This window comes from Pongo abelii, chromosome 13 (assembly GCF_028885655.2).
Source record: "Pongo abelii isolate AG06213 chromosome 13, NHGRI_mPonAbe1-v2.0_pri, whole genome shotgun sequence".
Lineage (NCBI taxonomy): Eukaryota > Metazoa > Chordata > Mammalia > Primates > Hominidae > Pongo > Pongo abelii.
This window is the reverse complement of record NC_071998.2, coordinates 121,733,075-121,753,310: the sequence shown is the minus strand read 5'-3', so window position 1 is coordinate 121,753,310 and position 20,236 is coordinate 121,733,075. Positions and strand designations below refer to the sequence as shown.

At 51.6% G+C, this 20,236-nt stretch overlaps 1 protein-coding gene across 1 annotated transcript in view; it reads right to left on the bottom strand.

The window, feature by feature from the left end:
• HMCN2 (hemicentin 2) overlaps positions 1–20,236 on the bottom strand; it is a 164,354-nt gene that overhangs the window by 8,000 nt on the left and 136,118 nt on the right. Inside the window, exons 82-90 of the mRNA XM_054520713.2 lie at positions 19,920–20,133; positions 18,396–18,530; positions 17,189–17,379; positions 15,510–15,591; positions 7,100–7,369; positions 3,431–3,580; positions 1,220–1,357; positions 1,003–1,124; positions 88–325 (exon numbers count right to left, since the gene is read on the bottom strand). Coding sequence (XP_054376688.1) covers positions 88–325; positions 1,003–1,124; positions 1,220–1,357; positions 3,431–3,580; positions 7,100–7,369; positions 15,510–15,591; positions 17,189–17,379; positions 18,396–18,530; positions 19,920–20,133 — 1,540 coding nt within the window. The remainder of the gene's footprint in view (positions 1–87; positions 326–1,002; positions 1,125–1,219; positions 1,358–3,430; positions 3,581–7,099; positions 7,370–15,509; positions 15,592–17,188; positions 17,380–18,395; positions 18,531–19,919; positions 20,134–20,236) is intronic.

Genomic DNA, 20,236 nt, shown 5'->3' with positions numbered 1-20,236 from the left:
TAGGGGTGGATTCCAGCCACATGTATTTGGGCCCCTGGCAGGTTTTAGCTGGGGCAGTGGGGGTGGAACAAAGCAGAGGGGCCTCACCTGCCTGCAGGGCTGTAGTGAGCTGGAAGCGCAGGGCCTCGGCCTCTGGGTCGAAGGCCGAGCTGATAGCTGAGGCCCGCAGGTGCTGTACCAGCTGGGGCTGGGGGCCCCGGGCTGCGTTGTACTGGATGCTGTGGTTGCAGCGCAGGAACGAGGGGAGGCTGCCCTGGAAGAAGCGCTGTGTGGAGCCCACAAACAGCTGGCCAGGCCCTGTTTGCACGTAGTGCTCCTCAAAGTCCTGCAGGATGAAGAGGAGAGGAGGAGGAGGAGGGGTGGGGGAGGGGAGGAGGAGGAGGGGTGGGGGAGGGGAGGAGGAGGAGGGGTGGGGGAGGGGAGGAGGAGGAGGGGTGGGGGAGGGGAGGAGGAGGAGGGGTGGGGGAGAGGGAGAAAGGGGTCAGAGTTGGAAGGGGAGGAGGAAAATGCTGAGATTTCAACTCCCAAGCAGCCTGAGACCCTTACTCCAACTCAGGGGCTTAAGGAGGCTTGGGAGAAGACGGGGTGAGCCTTGGGAAGAGATGGGGTGAGCCTTGGGAAGACATGGGATGAGCCTTGGGAAGACATGGGGTGAGCCTTGGGAAGACATGGGGTGAGCCTTGGGAGGAGATGAGGTGAGCCTCCCAGAGCCTCTTCTAACCAGCTGAGCTGCTCTGGGTGCTCACCTCTCTTCAGGACTCGTGCTTTTGAATAAGAATACTCTGATCTGAAGTCGCAGGGCTCAGAGCATCCCTTCAAGGGCTTAAACTTGAGCCTGTTACAACTGTTCATCCTACCCCAAGTCCAAGGCCAGACTGTGACCCAGCCCCGCAGCGGTGTCAGGAGGGAGAGTGGGCCTGGCTGCTCAGGAGTGGTTGAGAGCTGGGCACCTCCGTCTCTCTCACCCACCCTGTCTGCACACCCCAGGGCTTGACCCCCGACCTGCACTTGAAGATCCGCGTCAGCCAGGCTCTCGGGGACAACGCCATTGACCACCACGTCGAGGAGCAGGAGGCCATCAGGATCCAGGCCCCGGGCCACCTGGGTCATCGTGAGCAGCTCCCCTGCAAACCATCCCCACCCAGCCCAGAGTCACCACGGGAGGTCCTGGGCGCAGGCTTCAGTCCTACCTGGCCCACCTGGGGGAGGCCCTGCTTACCTGTAGCAAACTCCACGTGTGACTCCTGCCGGAACCTGCCCCCGGTCAGGGAGTGGCCATTCAGGGCTTGCCCACTCTCTCTGGCCAGGGCCCAGTAGATGGGGGCAATGGTGACCACGAGCACCCGCATCAGAGGCCCTGGGTGGGGCAGAGTATAGAGGCCAGGTTAGAGCTGATCCTCAGGGCAGCCACTCTCCTGTTCAAGGTCCTGTCATGGCTCCCCACTGCCCCCAGGAGAGCTCAGCCCCTTCCCTTGATGCCCATACTCAGCCTTGTGACTGCCAGGCCAATTATTTAACCAGAATCCGGGACCTGGTGGAGGCAAATAATCTACTTCCTGGAGTAACTGTGGAATTAATAAATTTATACAAGGAAATGCTAGGCAACATAGTGAGACTCCGTCTCTACAAAAAATAAAAATATTAAGGACAGGCCGGGCGCGGTGGCTTATGCCTGTAATCCCAGCACTTTGGGAGGCCGAGGCGGGCAGATCACGAGGTCAGGAGATCGAGACCATCCTGGCTAAGATGGTGAAACCCTGTCTCTACTAAAAATACACACAAAAAAAATTAGCCGGGCGTAGTGGGGGGCGTCTGTAGTCCCAGCTACTGGGGAGGCTGAGGCAGGAGAATGGTGTGAACCCGGGAGGCGGAGCTTGCAGTGAGCCGAAATCACGCCACTGCACTCCAGCCTGGGTGACAGAGCGAGACTCCGTCTCAAAAAAAAAAAAAAAAAAAAAAAAAAAAAAAAATATATATATATATATATATATATATATATATATGGACATTAGCCAAGTGTGGTGGCATATGCCTATAGTCCTAGCTACTGGGGAGGCTAATATAGGAGGATCACTTGAGCCTGGGAGGTTGAGGCTGCAGTGAGCTGTGACTGCACCACTTGCACTCCAGCCTGGGCAACAAAGCGAGAAGCAGTCTCAAAAAGAAAAAAAAAAAGAAGAAATAAATGCATGTACCTTGCTGATATTTAACTCAGTTCAACAAATATCGGTTGAGGGCCCCTGGGTCACCACGGAGCCAGGGACTCCACAGACTGTCATTACATATTTGCTGAGTTGAAGTGAACCAACTTTTCTAACTTGCAGATCCCTTCTGGATGAGCCCGGGTTTGTTCCAAACCATTTGAAAAAAGAACCAAAAAATGGCCCTGGACGTGGATTCTCAGATCTTCTTCATGTGATGCCCCGCCCTCCACGCAGGGCCAGGTGGGACACGGACTGGGCAAGGGGAACGCACCCGCTCCCCACTTGCTCCGACTCAGGAACGGTGCCAGCTTTGCAAGGTTCACAGGAGCCGGCCAGGTCCCTGTGCATGGGCACCACCTTCCCAGCCTCTCTGTGCGTCTGTTTCATGGAACAGAGCCTGGCCCGTGGGCTTGGGGCCAGATGCTTCTCCAGACCTCGCACTCCTGCGGCTAGAATAAGCAGCCATGTCTGGGCAGCATCTCGCTTCATCTGCTGTCTGCTGACAGCCAGCTCAGAGTGACTTCCCCAGCAAAATCCCCTGAACCCACACTGCTCATGCGGGACCATGGCCAAGGGCAGCTTCAGAGGAGCTACTTTTAGTGAAGACCCCATGAACACTGCCCCTCCTGGACCCCCACGAGGGGCCAGGGATTCCTTGGGAAGGGAGAGACAGTGACGTCCACTGTCACAAGCTCTGCAAGTCTCTCAGAGCATTCATCGCTCAGACACCGTACATGAGAGCTCTGTGTGCAGGTGACTCTTCTTAGTCCTCTAGGTCTTCTAGGCAATTCAATTCTCCATGTTTCCTGCTTCCCGTCACCTCCAGCCTGCACCCCTCACTCATGACTGGAGATCCCTCCACTTCCATCAACCCGAGCCTTAACTTAAATGGGGAAAAGCCTCAGGGAGCCATCGGTGGCTTGGGAAACCACAATCTGAGTGCCCGCACCCCCAGAACACTGACCGTTTCGCACACTCTTGGTCTGACTGTAAATGCAGTTCCTTTGTTTTTCGGAGGTTGTAAGGGGGACAAGAAGTTGCCTGCACCTAAGTCCACTTTGGCTTGCACTCAGCTTTGAGAGATGGTCAGACGTGCTCTGGTCATCAGGCCCTCAGCAAGTCTCGGGGCACAGGCTCTGCCCCTCCTAGGTCCAGCATGTTCTGGAGGACCCTCACTGGGCTGGGACAATGACCCAGAGGCAGGTGATGCTCTGCCTTCCACTCACCCACGTTTGCTGGGACATGGAGGATGCTGCTGTGGATGCTGCTGACCCCGGAGTGCGCCTCCTGCATCACGCTGGTGTTGAGTGTGGCCACGCCAAATTTCCGGCCATTGATTACCCCGGTCATGCTGCCCCAGCTCCCCTGGGGCTCCCCTGTAAGGAAGGGAAAGAACGACAGTGCCACTGACTATCCACCCCAGGGCCCACGGCACAAGCAGGCTGTCATTCCCATTTCATGAAGGAGTAAATGAAGGCTCGGAGAGTTCACCTCCACTTGTCCAAGGACACACAGCTAAGGGGTCATGGACTCAACGCCCAGGGGATCTTGGCTCTAAAAGGGAAGGGAGGCTGTTAGGAGGAACCTTGGGCTGGGAGCGGAGCTGGCTTCTAAATCTGGCTCTGCCATTACTTAAAACCTGGCCATGTCAGGCCCCCAAGCCACACCTGAGTTGGCTCACCTGTAAAATGAGGAGGTGGGACCACAAACTCACAGAATACCTGTGGGTCTCTGAAATGCCAGGAGCCCACGATGGCATGGCTGGCACACTGAAGGAGCCAGGGCACCGAACCAGAGCCGGGTGCCGTCACCTGAACAGCCCCATTCCATCAGTGCTGCTGGCTCCGGCTGCCCTGCAGCTGGCCTGGCTGGGTGGGCTGGCTTCCTAGCGGCTGCCCGCCAGGCCGTCTGTGAGCAGATGCTCTTTAGCGCTAATCAAACGGATGATGCAGGCACAGGGGGGTGCTTCCTCTGACTAATGCGCCAGCTGTCTTGTTTAGGCAGATGGCATTCCAGGGGACGAGAGACAGAAGTTAGCCTGCCTCTCCACTCACCAGCTCTCAGGGGAAATTAACAACAAATTGCCCATGATCTGTCAAAAAATAACATAAAACACTCAAGTGCTAGGATCCTAAATGGATGAATCAAGGGGCTGGTTAATTTGGGGTTCTAGGAAGCAGGGCCATTTCCTGCAGCCCATAGCTGGGGTTTGATGAGATTTGAAGCCCATCTGGGATGTTTCTCATCAGTATCCGATGCTCTGGGGCCCATGGGAGGGACAAGAGAAGGGCCGTGAACCTATCCCTGGCCTTTTAATAGGGGGTGAGGAAGAGATTGGGAGCTGCAGATGAGAAGGCTGGAGCGTGACCCGGGCAGCTTTGGAAGGGGACAGGAAACGGAACCCAGGCACAGCAAGCCACCGCCAGCTCTCTCAGACATGGAGTGACGTAGCAGCCTCTTGTCCCCCTACAAGGCCAGGATTGGGACCTGCCAGGCTGATGGGGAAGGAGGAAAAGCAGGTTTTCAGGAGGGAAAACAGGTTTACAGTTAGAAGTTCCCAAGCCCTGAACTCCCTTCACCCACCCATGCCCCTTAAGGAAATCATCCCACAGAAATCTTCAGGGCCACACACAAAGATGCGCAGCACAGTGTGGCTTTGGGGAATGGAAACTAGGAAAATAAACTACGTTGCTCATTTGACAAAGCCGACAGGAATGAAGATAAAAAACGTTCCCATGGAATGATATGAAGCCAATAAAAAAGCTGTGGGCCGATGTGTATCATAATGGGATGTCTTCCAAGATAGAGGAAGTAAAAATGGCAGGTTATAGAGGGTGTAAATTTGACATTTGTAAAAAGAAAAGTGTATCTCCTCTATCCAGAGAAAACAGTGTGGAAGAATGTATCTCCCCAAATAATTGCTTAAGCTACTCTGGGTCACTCAATTATGGGAGAGAATTACCTTTTTCTTCATAGATTTCTATAGTATCTGGCCTTTCTACAGTTAACATATATAAAGGAAGAATATTTGTTTCTATTTAAAAAAAATAAGGAGGCTGGGTTATGGATTGAATGGTACCACCCCACCCAAAATTCATACGTTGAAGTCCTAACCCCCAGGACCTCAGAATGTGACCCTATTTGAAGACAGCGTCTTTATAGAGTAAGTCAAGTTAGAATGAGGTCATTAGGGCAGGCCTAACCCAACATGACTGTGTCCTTGTAAATAGGGAAGTGTAGACACACACAGGGAAGATGAAGGCAGAGGTGGGGGTGACGTTTCCACAAGCCACAGAATGCCGAGGACCACCAGCAAGACCCTGGGAGAGAGGCCCAGACCAGATCCTCCCCACAGTGCTCAGAAGGAACCAGGGCTGCTGACAGTGTGGTCCTGGATTTCCAGCCTCCAGAACTATGAGACAATCAGTGTGGCTTAAGCCTCCAGCTTGTGGTGTTTTGTTTTTTTTTACCAGTAGCCCTGGAGAACAAATACAAAGGCCATGTGCATAGCTCTGTGGTTTGGACTGGGGCCTGCCAACAGGAGAGGGTAAGAAGTGGGACGGGCCGGGCGCGGTGGCTCACGCCTGTAATCCCAGCACTTTGGGAGGTCGAGATGGGCGGATCACGAGGTCAGGAGACAGACACCATCCTGGCTAATGCGGTGAAACCCTGTCTCTACTAAAAATACAAAAAACTAGCCGGGCGTGGTGGCGGGCACCTGTAGTCCCAGCTACTCAGGAGGCTGAGGCAGGAGAATGCTGTGAACCCAGGAAGCAGAGCTTGCAGTGAACCGAGATTGCACCACTGCACTCCAGCCCGGGCAACAAGAGCGAGAGACTCCGTCTCAAAAAAAAAAAAAAAAAAAAAAAAGAAGTGGGACAAAGCCCTGAAATAGAGGGGGGTCTGCTTAGACCCAAGGCTAACTCTGAGACTGCATCTCTGGCTGGGGGGTCAGAGAACCGCTGAACTTTCAGAGCTGCATAGGTTGGTACCCTGCCCGGGCCTGTGGGAGATAATGACAGCAACGGCCAGAAAGGGTCCCACATTTGGTTGACAGTGGGTTTCACGTGGATTTCCAGGGGGCCGAGTGTCAAGTCCCAATTCCAATTAGCTGAGAGGCGCTGCCTGGGAGGGCTCATTGGAGAAAGATTCTGCCAGCGCATGTGGTGATAGATTAGTGATGTCTGCCAGGGACAGGGAGGGAGATGCATCGCCACACATAGGGAGTGTTGCCATGTGGTGATGGATTAGTGATGTCTGCCAGGTACAGGGAAGGGGACGTGTCCCCACACATATAGAGTGTTCCCTCCAGAGGCACAGGCCACAGAAATAATATCTTATGACTTGCCTTTATGCAGGTTTGAATCCATTTACTGTGGTTTCTCAGGATAGATCTTTTCTTAATTTTAAAGTTGGTCTGACCCAAGGGAGAAGGGAGCTGATTGAGGAATCTGAGATGGCAGGGGTCCATCCCACCAGGAAGCCATCTCTTTTCCAACCACCTGCCACAGCCAGGCAATGTGTGATGCCTGGGACATGCACTGACGCACAGACTTTTCACAGCAGCCCCCAAGGGCACCGGGGATGCCCTTGTCTTCCTCTGCCTGCTTCCAGGGGCTGTGCAGTGTCCAGACAGAGGACATGCATTTGTGCCAGTTAAGCGGGAACAACCAGTGTTCCCTGTCCAAGATGAGCGGCAAACAGCACCTCCAAGACTCAGTTTCCCCAACTGTAAACGGGCAGGGTAGGGGTTCATTCTGGGCTTGTGACGAAGCAAAGGGAAGAGGTGGGGAGCTGGCAAGGCAGGGGACAGGTCCCCCATAAGCACCACACAATCCCCATCGGCAAGAGATCCTGCCTCTGTCCAAAAAGGTCCAGACAGGGATGCCCCATACCTCTCACGACCAGGAACGCCCGGGCTGTGGCAGAGCCCAGGAGGTTGTGAGCGACGCAGTCATAGGCGCCTGCATCCCCAGTCTCCACATTTTCCAGCCACAGGCTCCCATCGGGCAGGGTCCGGAGCCGCCGGCTGGCCCACAAGGGTTGACCCGCCCGTAGCCATTCAATGGTGGGTGTGGGTTCTCCAGTGGCCTGGCACCGCAGGGCCACGTCATCCCCAGATCTCACTGTCATGTCCTGGGGCTCCACCTGGAACACCGGAGCACCTGTGGGAGGCCCAGGTGGCTTTTAGGAACATTTAATTATTTTTGCATATTCAAGTGGGATATGTTCATTTAGACACACTGGGAAATCCAGAGAAGCAGAAAGAAGAAAATAAGAACTGCATAGGATCCTTCCACCCAGTCATCGTTCCTGAATATTTCCCTCTAGACACTGCTTCTTTATGAAAATATGATCATATGGCCGTACCTGCTTTTATTTTATTTTATTTTTTGAGATGGAGTCTCGCTCTGTCCCCCAGGCTGGAGTGCAGTGGTGCGATCTCGGCTCACTGCAATCTCTGCCTCCTGGGTTCAAGCGATCCTCCCATCTCAGCCTCCCAAGAGCACCTGCCACCACACCTGGCTGATTTTTGTATTTTTAGTAGAGACGGGGTTTCGTCATGTTGGCCAGGTTGGTCTCGAACTCCTGCCTCAAGTGATCCACCCGCCTCAGTCTCCCAAAGTGCTGGGGTTACAGGCATGAGCCACCACGCCTGGCCATCTGCTTTTATTTTTTCTCTGCAATAGATCATAACTACCTTTCCATGCAGTTACATATCTGTTGTTAGTGGCTAGGTAGTCTTCTATTGCCTGGCTCTATTGGGATTGGCTAAACCACGCCTCTCCTATAGGACAGTTAGGCTGCTTCCAATGAAGGGGAGGGGCCATCTGTCAGAACTGCCTCTAGTTGATGCCAATGAAATGGGCAAACTCGTGCTCTGTCACCTACTGTGGGTGGCTCTCACCAAGTCACTCCCTGACCCTCAGTGTTCCCATCTGAAATATGGGGATGATGCTTCCTGTCCACTTACTATTATAGACCCTCCTGGAAGGCTAATATGGAAAGGATGGGAAAGGCCCAGTGCTGGTGAGGCTGCGGAACAAGTAGAACTCGCACACACTGCGGTGGAAATGCAACGTGGTTCAGCCAAGGTGGGGTGCTGTGTGCCTGTGTGTTCGCTTCCTGCGGATGCTGCAGCAAGCTGCAGAAACATGGGAGAAACTGTGGAGGCCAGGAGGCCCACATTAGCCTCACTGGGCCAAAGTTAAGGTGCCCTGCTTCCTCCAGAGGTTCTGGGGGAGAGCCCATTCCTCACCTCTTCCAGCTTCCGCCCCGCCAGCATTCCTTAGCCTGAGGCTGCAACAATCCATCCTCTGCCTCCATCTCCACTTTACCTTCTCTTCTCTCTTTCGCTCTCCCCTGCCACACCACCCCAGCTCTCTGTCTCTCTCTCTCTTTTTTTTTTTTTTTCTTTTGAGACGGAGTCTCACTCTGTTACCTAGGCTGGAGTACAGTGGTACGATCTCAGCTCACTGCAACCTCTGCCTCCCGGCTTCAAGCGATTCTCCTGCCTCAGCCTCCTGAGTAGCTGGGATTACAGGCGTGTGCCACCACGCCTGGTAATTTTTGTATTTTTGGTAGAGATGGGGTTTTGCCATATTGATCATGCTGGTCTCAAACTCCCGACCTCAGGTGATCCACCCTCCTCGGCCTCCCAAAGTGCTAGGATTATAGTCATGAGCCACCATGTCTGGCCCCGGCTCTTTTTTATAATAATACTTGCAGCTGGGTGTGGTGGTTCATGCCTGTAACCCCAGCACTTTGGGAGGCTGCGGTGGGTGGATTGCTTGAACCTAGGAATTTGAGAAGAGCCTGGCCAACATGGTGAAACCCTATTTCTACTAAAAAATACAAAAATTAGTGTGGTGGTCTGTGCCTGTAGTCCCAGCTACTTGAGAGGCTGACACAGGAGAATTGCTTGAACCTAGGAGGCAGAGGTTACAGTAGCCGAGATTGCGCCACTGCACTCCAGCCTGGGCAACAGAGCGAGATTCCATCTCTAAATAAATAAATAAATAAATAAAACACTTGTGATAGCATTTAGGGGCCACCGAGAAAATCTGCTCACTTTAAGATCCTTAACTTAATTACATTTGCAAAGATTCCTTTTCCAAGTAAGGAAACATTCACAGGCCCTGGGGACTAGGACCTGGACATATCTTTGGGGGCCATTCATCAGATACTACCACAGCCAGTGTGTCCTAAAGTGGAACACACGTGTACTATGAGACCTAGCGCTTCTGCTCCTGGACGAATACCCCAGCACAAGTGTGTGTGTGTGTTCACTGGAGGGCGTGCGTAAGAAGGTCACAGCAGCCCTGTTCTTAACTGCCCGTCACTGGAAACTAACCTACAGTGGAGTACATGAATAAACTGTGGTACATCCATGTAGCAGAAAAACATACAGCAATGAGAACCAATAAACTAATTCCATGTGAACAATATGGACGAATGCCACAAATAATGATGTGCAAAAGAAGAGTCTACGCAAGAGCACATGTGGGGTGATTCCATTTAAATGAAGATCGAGGCCGGGCGCGGTGGCTCACGCCTGTAAGCCCTACACTTTGGGAGGCCTAGGCGGCTGGATCACCTTAAGTCAGGAGTTTGAGACCAGCCGGGCCAACATGGTGAAACCCTGTCTCAACTAAAATTACAAAAATTAGCTGGACGAGGTGGTGGGTGCCTGTAATCCCAGCTATTCGGGAGGCTGAGGCAGGAGAATCTCTTGAACCTGGGAGGTGGAGGTTGCAGTGAGCCGAGATCGCGCCACTGCACTCCAGCCTGGGTGACTCTGAGTGAGACTCTGTCTCCAAAAAAAAAAAAAAAAAAAAAAAAAAAAAGCCTCTAGAACTTTGGGTAAGAACAGTGGAAGCCTTTGGCTCTCCTGCCTAGGGCTGTACCCTTCCCTACCCCACTGTGACCATCGCAGTGGTTTTATCAGGGATGGCTGTGAAAAACAGCAGCTTTTGCCACCCCTGGGGGCTGCCTTGATGTGCAGTAGAGGATGAAAGCACGCCCTGAGAAATATCTTCAGGAAAAGGAGCAAAACTGGTAGGAACCAAAAGGGAAATGGCTGCTGTGCTGGCCTGTGGCATGGCCCTGGCTGAGAAGAGCAGGGGCCCAGCCAGCAACGTAACGGGGAGAACCTGGAAATGAAGGAGCCACAGACAGGCTGGATTGGCTTCCCACGATCGCTGGCCAACGTGGGAAATATGCACCTGTGCAGGGGAGACCTGAGGGGTACAAAGGACAGTCAAACCGAGGCTGACTTGAAAATTGCCTGAACTTCAAATTACTCCACAGCCACGTTTTGCTGAGATTTTGTTTTTTTCACTTGTTTCAAGCATGTTGACAACTGCTCACAGAAGCATCCCTGTCAGCTAGACTGGGCAACACAGCAAGACCCCATCTCTACAAAAAATAAATAAAGTAGCCGAGCATGGTAGTGTGCACTGGCAGTCCCAGCTACTTGGGAGGCTGAGAAGTGGGAGGACTGCGTGAGCCCGGGAGGTCGAGGCTGCAGTGAGTTGTGATTGTGCCACTGCACTCCAGTCTGGGTGACAGAGCAAGACCCCATCAAAAAATAAAAAGGAAATCCTTATCAGATGACTCAAACATCTGTGCTATCTCAGTTGGTGTCTGTTGAGCGTCAGTTCTCATTCAAGTTGAGATTTTTCCTTCTTCCTGGTATGATGTGAGTTTCAGTATGATAAGATTTAGGCTCTTATTTAAATCTTCCATCTTAGCAGACCTGGAACACTGCCAGGGGAAGGAGGTGCCACTCACTTCTGCCAGATGAGAGTGGAAGTCCGGGTTCCCTACGTGGCCTCCATGGACACCCGGGAACAGGGAGGGTGCCTCATTATTGCTGGGGATCGGTGGGAGTTGGCGCTTCAAGTGGGGCTCTGCTGGCACCATCCTGGCTGGGAGGGAGAGGGGCACTGATTATTGTTCCCCACTCAGCCTGTGTAGGCGAGGGGCTTCCCACTCAGTGGGTGACAGTGGTGACAGTTCAGTGTTGGTCAGGCGCAGTGGTTCATGCCTGTAATCCCACCACTTTGGGAGGCTGAGGCAGGTGGATCATTTGAGCCCAGGAGTTTGAGACTGGCTTAGGCAACATAAGGAGACCCCATCTCTACAAAAAATAAATACCTAAAAATAAAAATTAGTTGGGTGTGGTGGCACATGCCTGCAGTCCCAGCTACTTGGGAGGCTGAGGTCGGATAATCACCTGAGCCCAGGCTGCAGTGAGCCATGATCATGTCACTGCACTCCAGCCAACAGAGTCAGACCTTGTCTAAAAAAAAAAAAAAAAGTCCTTGTCAGATTACCTGATATCTGTACTATCTCAGTTGGCATCTGTTGTCTGCTTTCGTTGAGATTTTCCTTGTTCCTGGTATGTAAGTTGAGATTTTCCTTGTTCCTGGTGTGTAAGTGAGTTTCAGTATTGTAAGACTCGGATTTTTATTTAAATCTTCCGTTTTTGGCAGAGCTGGAACACTGCCAAGAAAAAGTGGTGCCACTCACTTCTGCCAGGTCAGAGTGGAAGCTCAGGTTCCCTATGAGGCTTCCATGGTCACCCCAGAACAGGGAGGGGTGCCTCATTACTGCTGGGCATGGGTGGAGGCATGCCCACACTGGGCCTCTGCTGGCACTACCCTGGCTGCTCACCTGGCCAGACGGGGGAGGAGCTTCCCACTCAGTAGACGACAGTGGTGACAATTCTGTCTCTTAATTAGGTGTCACCTGACAGCATCCCGCTCCAGTGTGGGGAGAGCAGTGCCTCGGTACAGGGGTGAGGGTGGAAGCTCGGGGCTCCCAGTTGGTGTGATGATGGGGCTGGGGTGTTTTTCATGGTGTTTGCCTCCCAAGTAGCTGGGACTACATGTGTGCGCCACCACGCCCAGCTATTTTTTTTTTTTTTTTTTTTTTGTATTTTTGGTAGAGATGGGGTTTCACCATATTGCCCAGGGTGATATCAAATTCCTGAGCTCAAGCGATCTGGCTACCTCAGCCTCCCAAAGTGCTGGGATTACAGACACGAGCCACCACACCTGGTTGGGGGTTGTTATTTACAAGTTTTCTTTCTTACTATGCTGTCCCTTTCCTAGTCCTTTGCAAGAGAGGACAGGCTCTTGTTGAGGTGCACATGCCCCCGTGTGTGTGTGTGTATGTGTGTGTGTGTGTGTGTGTGTGTGTATCTGAGCCCACTGGTGGTTCCAGGTTGTTGGCTTCTCAAGTACACAGCCCAGGATATAAAGGACAAAAAGAAACACCAGGGCATTCACCACCATGTTGCTCCTCAGGTCCCAAGATCGGTAGTCTATCCTCCTTCTTTTCTCTACTTTTCAGAGGCTCTTTATGTTTGCTTCTATATAAAGTCCAAGGTGTTTAGCTGTCCCTAGCAAGAGAAATAGGGAGAAGTGCATCTATACCATCTTGTCTGGAACCACAAACCTATTCCATCCATGACAAAAACTCTCAACACACTAGGTACAAAAAGGGAACTTCCTCAGCCAGAGAAAGGGCATCCACAAAAACTCACAGCTAACATCACGCCCCATGGTGAGAGACTGACTGCTTTCCACCTAAACCAGGGAACCAGGCAAGGATGGCTGCTCTCGCTGCTTCAACTGTGTACCAGAGGGTCCAACAAGGCAATAAGGCAAAGCAAAAAACTTCAAGGTACGCAGATTTGAAAGAAAGAAGTCACATTGTCCCTATTCATAGATGATACGATATCAATTCAACTGTATCTCTACATATTAGCAATTACAAATCCAAAAATCAAAGAAAACAACTCCACCCAAAATAGCATCAACAGTAATAAAGACTTAAACTCAATTTAACAAAAATATAAGACCAGTACACTCAAAACTACAAAACATCACTGAAAGAAATTCAAGATCAGCATAAATGGTACTGGAACAATTGGCTATCTGTATGCAAAAAAGGAAGTTAGACCCTTACCCCACACAAAAATTAACTCAAAATGGATCACAGACCTAAATGTGAGAACTAAAACTACAAAAATCATATAAGAAAATGTAGGGTCCAGTGGCTCATGCCTGTAATCCGCACTTTAGGAGGCCGAGGCAGGTGGATTGCTTGAGGCCAGGAGTTCGAGACCAGCCTGGGCAACACGATGAAACCTCGTCTCTACTAAAATTACAAAAATTAGCTGGGTGTGGTGGTGCGTGCCTGTAATCCCAGCTACTTGGGAGGTTGAGGCACAAGGATTGCTTGAACCTTGGAGGTGGAAGTTGCAGTGAGCTGAGATCTTGCCACTGCACTCCAGCCTTGGCACCAGAGTGAGACTCTGTCTCAAAAACATTAAAACAAAACAAAACAAAAAAACAGAAAGAGAAAGAAAAGAAAAGAAATGAGAAAAGAAAAGAAAAAGATGACCTTAGATTAGGCAAAGATTTTTAAAAGGTGTAACCCCAAATACATGATTCAAAAAATACAAAATGGATAAATTTGGACTTCACCAAATTTTAACACTTTTTCTCTTCAAAGTCACCAATAAGAAAATGCAAAGACAAGTCACAGACTGGGAGAAATATTTGCAAATCATGTATCTGATAAAGGGCTATATCCATGCTATGTAAAGAACTCTAGAAACTCACTAGTAAAATAAACAACTCCATTTAAGAATAAGCACAAGCACTGGGTGCAGTGGCTCACTCCTGTAATCCCAGCACTTTGGGAGGCCAAGGCAGGTGGGTCACCTGAGGTCAGAAGTTCAAGACCAGCCTGGCCAACATGGTGAAACCCCGTTTCTACTAAAAATACAAAAATTAGCCGGGTGTGGTGGTGTGCGCCTATAATCCCAGCTACTCAGGAGGCTGAGGCAGGAGAAACGCTTGAACCCGGGAGGCGGAGGTTGCAGTGAGCAGAGATGGCGCCACTGCACTCCAGCCTGAGCAACAGAGCCAGACCCTGTCTCAAAAAACATTAGTAACAATAATTATGGTAAAAAAATACATTACATAAAATTTATCATTGAACCATTTGTAAGTGTGCAGTTCAGTAGTGTTGCGTATTTGACATTGTTGTACAATCTCCAGAACTTTTTTCTCTTGCTAAACTGAAACTCCGGACTCATTAAACACTAACTCCCCCTTCTCCCCTCCCCGCAGCCCCTGGCAGGCTCCATACTACTTTGGGTCTCTATGCTTTTGACCACTCTAGGCCCCTCATATAAACAGAGTCATACAGTGTTTGTTTTTTTGTGACCGGCTTTTTCTACTTCGCATGATGCCCTCAAGGTTCATCTATGTTGTAGCCTGTGTCAGAATTTCATTCCTTTTGTTCTTTTTTTTTTTTTTTTTTTTTTTTTTTGAGATTGAGTCTTGCCTGTCAACCAGGCTGGAGTGCAATGGCACGATCTTGGCTCACTGCAACCTCTGCCTCCTGGGTTCAAGTGATTTTCCTGCCTCAGCTTCCTGAATAACTGGGATTACAGGGGCGCCACCACGCCCAGCTAATTTTTGTATTTTTAGTAGAGACAGGGTTTCACTACGTTGGTCAGGCTGTTCTTGAACTCCAGACCCCAGGTGATCCACCCGTCTTGGCCTCCCAAAGTACTGGGATTACAGATGTGAGTCACCGAGCCCAGCCCTAGAATTTCCTTCCTTTTTAAGGTTAAATAATATCGCATTGTATGAATGGGTGAATTTTATGGTATGCAAATTATAACTCAATAAAGTTTTTTTTTTTTTTTTTTTTTTTTAAAGAGGCAGAATCCAGGACAGTGATTATTGGGGCAGGGGGCAGTGAACGGAGGTGGGCATGCTGGAGGCTGGGAGCCAGCACTGTCCTATTTCTTTGATCTGGCTGAGGGTTAACTGGGTGGGTTCGCATTGTAAAAATTCACTGAGCTCTGCACTTAGGATCCTGGCTCTTCTCCACAGGTGTTCATCTTCAATAAAACATTTTCTACAGAATCCCTATTGAGACAACTTCACAGTGTTATTCTGAGGCTCAAACAGCGCCTGGTAAACTACGAGCTCCCTGGCACATGCGAGAGCTGTCGCAGTGATCTTGACGGCTGGTCCGAGTTTTAAATGCCCAGCTCCCCCTCGGCCCAGGTTGCCAGGTTTTCTCTAGCTCAATCCTGAGTCTCACTCACCCCACATTTGGGAAACATTTGGTAGGATTCAAGTGTGTTCCAAATAAGTATTAATGAAAGAATTCCAAGTTCCGGCCCTGCCTGTCTGCCATCTAGGCTGCACACGCCACCGCCGTCCCCAAGCACGCTTCCCACGTCCCCACTCTGCTGAGGCCGAGACTCACTCTGCAGGACGAGGATCACCACTTTCTTCGCCACGCCCATCTCGTTCTCTGCCAGGCACTGGTACCGTCCCGCATCGTCCCTCTGCAAGTGGGCACAGGAGAGGGCGCATGGTGCTCAGAGAAGAAGATGAGCAGCTCAGACAGCTGGGTAGGGGACTGAGGCCAGCCAGCCAGCAAGGGGCTTAGGCTGTGAACCAGCCAGGGACACCTGATCTCCCGCAGAGCATCAGAAGGGCCTCTGTGACCACTTGTCAGCAGACATGCAAAGAGAATCCAGCCCCTTTTCACACCCAAAAATAGGGGGCTGTGACTAAGGTCCTTGTTGCCTTAGGTGGAACAACTGTGTACGTTGAAATCTTACTGTCCCACGGCACACTATTTGAGACTCCTTGGAAAAAAGGGTTCCATGGTCAAGTAAGTTTGGGAGACATTGAGTTGACAACATGTTATGGTACTTTGGAAATCAATAACTACAGGAAAACAAGAACATTAGACACCTCTGTTGTATTAACAGCATGGCAGTCTGAACTGCAGGACCTCTCAGGGCATTTATTGTGCCAGTGTGCAAAGTGAGTCTTCCAGAAGGGAGAAGGTTTGCAGCGTTTCCCTAACAGGTGGCCCACGGATATGTGATGGAACTCAGGTGGCGCGCTGGCTCACATCACTTGTGAGTGGCAGCACCACCATCAGATGGGCCTGGGGCAGCCTGAGGCCATGTCCACTCCCAGAAGATGGTAGCTGGGGGGCCACACCCAAGGGACTGGGGGGGATAGTATGGCACAAAGTTAAGAGTATAGGTTTGGAGGTCAGACCAACATGGGACTGAATCCCAGCCCCACGCTTACTGCCCTGAGCCCATTACTTAGGACATTTTCATGCCTCTGGAGCCTCAGTTTCCCATTCTGTAAAATGGCAATGATAACTGCTAGGATCTTATAAGGATTAAATGGAATAATGCTTGCTAAGTGCAAGGCCCCGTGCCTGGCCCACAGTTAGTACTTGGGTAACAGGAGCCATTATTACCACTGCTCTTACTGCTACTCTTATTACTAGTCCTATTATCATTACTACCCAGAGAAAGGCTCCCAAATGGGTGAGATCAAGGCCCCCTAAGATGAACTTGAGTCAGTCCTGACTCGGGGATTTCTGCACAATCACCAGAACTTGAGACACAAAATGGAATTTGAGAGGGGCTGCCCCAGGGCCCAAGTCTTTGGAAACAACTCGGAGCCTGAGGCAGGAGACCTGGGGGTGGGGGCCCTGCCTCCTGCACTTATTGGTTGTGGGCCTCTCTGAACTTCAGTGTCTTCGTCTGTAAATAGGGAGCACTATTACCTGCCTACCCTGCCCCCTGAGGTTGTTAATAACAACATTTTGGAGGCATAACCCACAGATCACTCTTAAATAATGGGTATGAGACATCTCACTGATTTCTAATTACAATCCTACGAGGTAGAACTAATTGGCTCCATTGAATGGGTGGATGACCGAGGAACAGAAAAGCCCAGTGGCTGGAGGTCAATACTGGTGGCAGTGGGAGGATGTCTGAGGAACGGGCAGGGAGGTGCTTCGTAGACTGCAGAAGCAGAGGGGGCAACATGAAGAACCCTCTTGAGCAATCAGAAAAAGCACAGAGTTGTCCTCGGTGGCCCCACCCAAGGTGCCAGGCCCCGCCTTGCCTCAGTCCTGCGGATGGTCAGCGAGCCATTCTGCAGCTGGTGCCAGAGGTGGCTGCCCCGCAGTGGAAGGCCATCTTTGATCCAGCGGATGTCCGGCACTGGGTCTCCATGCACCACACAGTCTAGCTGAATGCTGCCTCCTACAGGTTCCACCAGGTAGGAGAAAGCCTCCCCTTGTAGGACAGGAGCCTCTGCATGGGGTGACGTCGAGCAAGTTGTCAGAAAAGAGATTCCCTGCAGGCTCAACCTCTCATAAACCCCAAAGGTCTGCCCAACTCCTGCCTCCAGGGGCCTCCAGAGGCTCCTGCTAGCACAGCATGGTTGTGTTTAGTCAGTGCATCAGGGACAGCAAACAGTGTCCATGTCATGGGTCAAGTCACGAAGACTGGCAAAGACTTTCCAAGAACTGTGCTGAGAAGCATTTGAAGCTGAATGAGAACAGTGCTGTGATTGATTAGTGATGCCTGAGATGGGCACAGGCAGGAAGACAGTGTTACGCGTGTCATATACTCTCTTTCACAGATGGATTACACTAGCAGTGGAGTACCTGCCAGGTACTCTGGAAATCAATAACTATAAAAAAACAAGAACCCTAGACACCTCTGTTGTACAAAGCAACACTATGAGATTCATGCTAATCTCAAAACACTCTTGGATGCTCTGGACTGGCTTATATCCTTCCTGGTTTCCTGAGGTTGGATCTACCAAAAGCTGCAGTTCTCTTTTGGTGCCTGGGGCTGCTCATTCCCCCCATCCAGCCCCACCCATCCTGAAGTTGTGCAAACTAAGACATGGCATCACCGAGGGCTCCTGTGCTACTCCTGGTGGATGAGTAGGTCATAGGGGACAACTGGCTGGCTGGCAAGCTTCTGGCATTTTTCTGCCAGGACGCCCTGGCCTCCATGCTCTCTTCCCACCCTGGCACCATCCAGCTGAAGGTAGTGCTGTAGGGCAATTGGTCAGATTCCAATTCTACCTGCAGCCGGGGTCGTTTTGGGAGCGTCAAAAATACTGATGCCTAGGCCTCACCCCAGAGAGGCTGGTTTACAGAGTTGGAGGTAGAACCTGGACTTCAGAATTTAAAGTCCCCCAGGCGGGGGAACCGCTAATTCAGAGGACAGGAGGCTGGGCTCTTAGGAAACCAATAGATTGGGTCCCAATAGACTGGAGGTCTTGAGAGAGAAGCCACCTGGGGAATGTGCCCTACCCTTCACGTGGACGAAGCTGACCACCTGTGTGCGGCCCACTCTGTTCTCCGCCCAGCAGACATAGGTCCCGCTGTCTTCTCTGGAGACAGTGGCCCGCTGCAGCGTGCTGCCTCCATCCTGCTCGAACACCCCTTCTGTGGTGGAGAAAGAGAAGTCGGGTGCAGGGAACTCCTGCCCTAAACACTTCCCTGGTGCCTGGGTACCTGCAGGAACTTAATAAAAATGCAGAAACAGATGGGAGTCCCGGGTGAAGGCTGATCAAATCAGACCCGTTCCTGGGAGGCACAGGCCACACTGGAGGCTGTGGTTAATGAACCTGCCTTCTACCATTTTCCAGTGCACACTGTGTGTTTGATAAACGGTCAAGGGCAGGTCTTTGGGGGCCTCTCAGCACAGGGCACTTACTGAAACACTGCCATGATTTCTAGAGAGAAGGATTCTTTTTTTTTTTTTTCTTTGAGACAGTGTCACTCTTGTTGCCCAGGCTGGAGTGTAATGACGCAATATCAGCTCATTGCAACCTCCACCTCCCAGGTTCAACTGATTCTCCTACCTTAGCCTCCCAAGTAGCTGGGATTACAGGCATGTGCCACCACGCCCAGCTAATTGTGTACTTTTAGTAGAGATGGGGTTTCACCGTGTTGGCCAGGCTGGTCTCAAACTCCTGACCTCAGGTGATCCGCCTGCCTTGGCCTCCCAAAGTGCTGGGATTACAGGCGTGAGCCACCGCGCCCAGCCGAGAGAAGGATTCTAACAATGGACTTTTCCTTTGGGGTTGGCCATCGCCTCTAGGAGATGAATATGGACAAGCATCACCATCAGTTGGCCAGGCCTGTGCCGAGCACGGCCCCTCCATTGTCATTCTGTCCTCAGGACCCTTGGTTATGTCCATTTGACAGATGGAGAGCGGGGCTCAGAGAGGCCGAACTATTATACTTGCCCAAGGTCCCTCCCCAGGAAGTGGTGGGGCCCAAAAAAGCCTTCACCACAGGTATGCGTGGGTATTCCACACCTGGGGACTCAGAGTTAGGAATGTGTGATGTCATATCCTAATGTAGGAAAGTATCATTTTGCAGTGGAGGGGACTTAGCAATTTATCAATTCAGCAGACATTGAGTACCCAGCAGGTACTCCACAGGCCCTGTGTCTCCCTAGACATCACCTGGGTTTCCGGTAGGAGGACAGAGTCCCCCCGGCCCCCCAGCAAAAGGGGTTTGCTGAGGGTCCCATAATGGGAGCAGCAGCTCTGGACTAGAACACAGGCCTCCCCTTCCTGGCCCTGAGGTCTCTGGGTTGAGTTTTCTCAGGTGGCCTCTTGCCAGCTCTGATATATGGCTTGTCACATATGGCCACAGGTGGGTTTGCCCTGTCCCCTACATAGGACCACGTTGGAAGACCCAGAACCAACAGGGCTGGCTGACAACCTCTTCCTTTCCACTGGGTTGGGTCTCCCCACCTGCCCTCCCTTCTTGACCTCCCAGGGTCCTGGCTCTCTGTCCCACCCATGCCCAGCAGACCCAGACCTGTGACTGGCCGGTCGTTGACAGTCCAGCCAATGCGAGGGGTGGGGCTGCCCCGGGCTGCACAGCGAAGCCACAGCCTATCCCCGAGGCGCAGGCTGCGGTCCCCAGGCAGCGTGGTGAACACAGGCAGTGCCAGGATGGTGAGGTGCACGCGGCGGCGGGCCCGGCCCACAGCGTTCTCAGCAGTACAGGTATAGGTGCCTGCGTCCTGGCCCTGTGAGCAAAGAAAGGGGTTGGCAGGAGAACTGCCCCCACCTTGGCATAGGTCAGGATGCCCCTGACCCTTGAAGGTTCTCATGGAGCATCCAGTCCAGAGA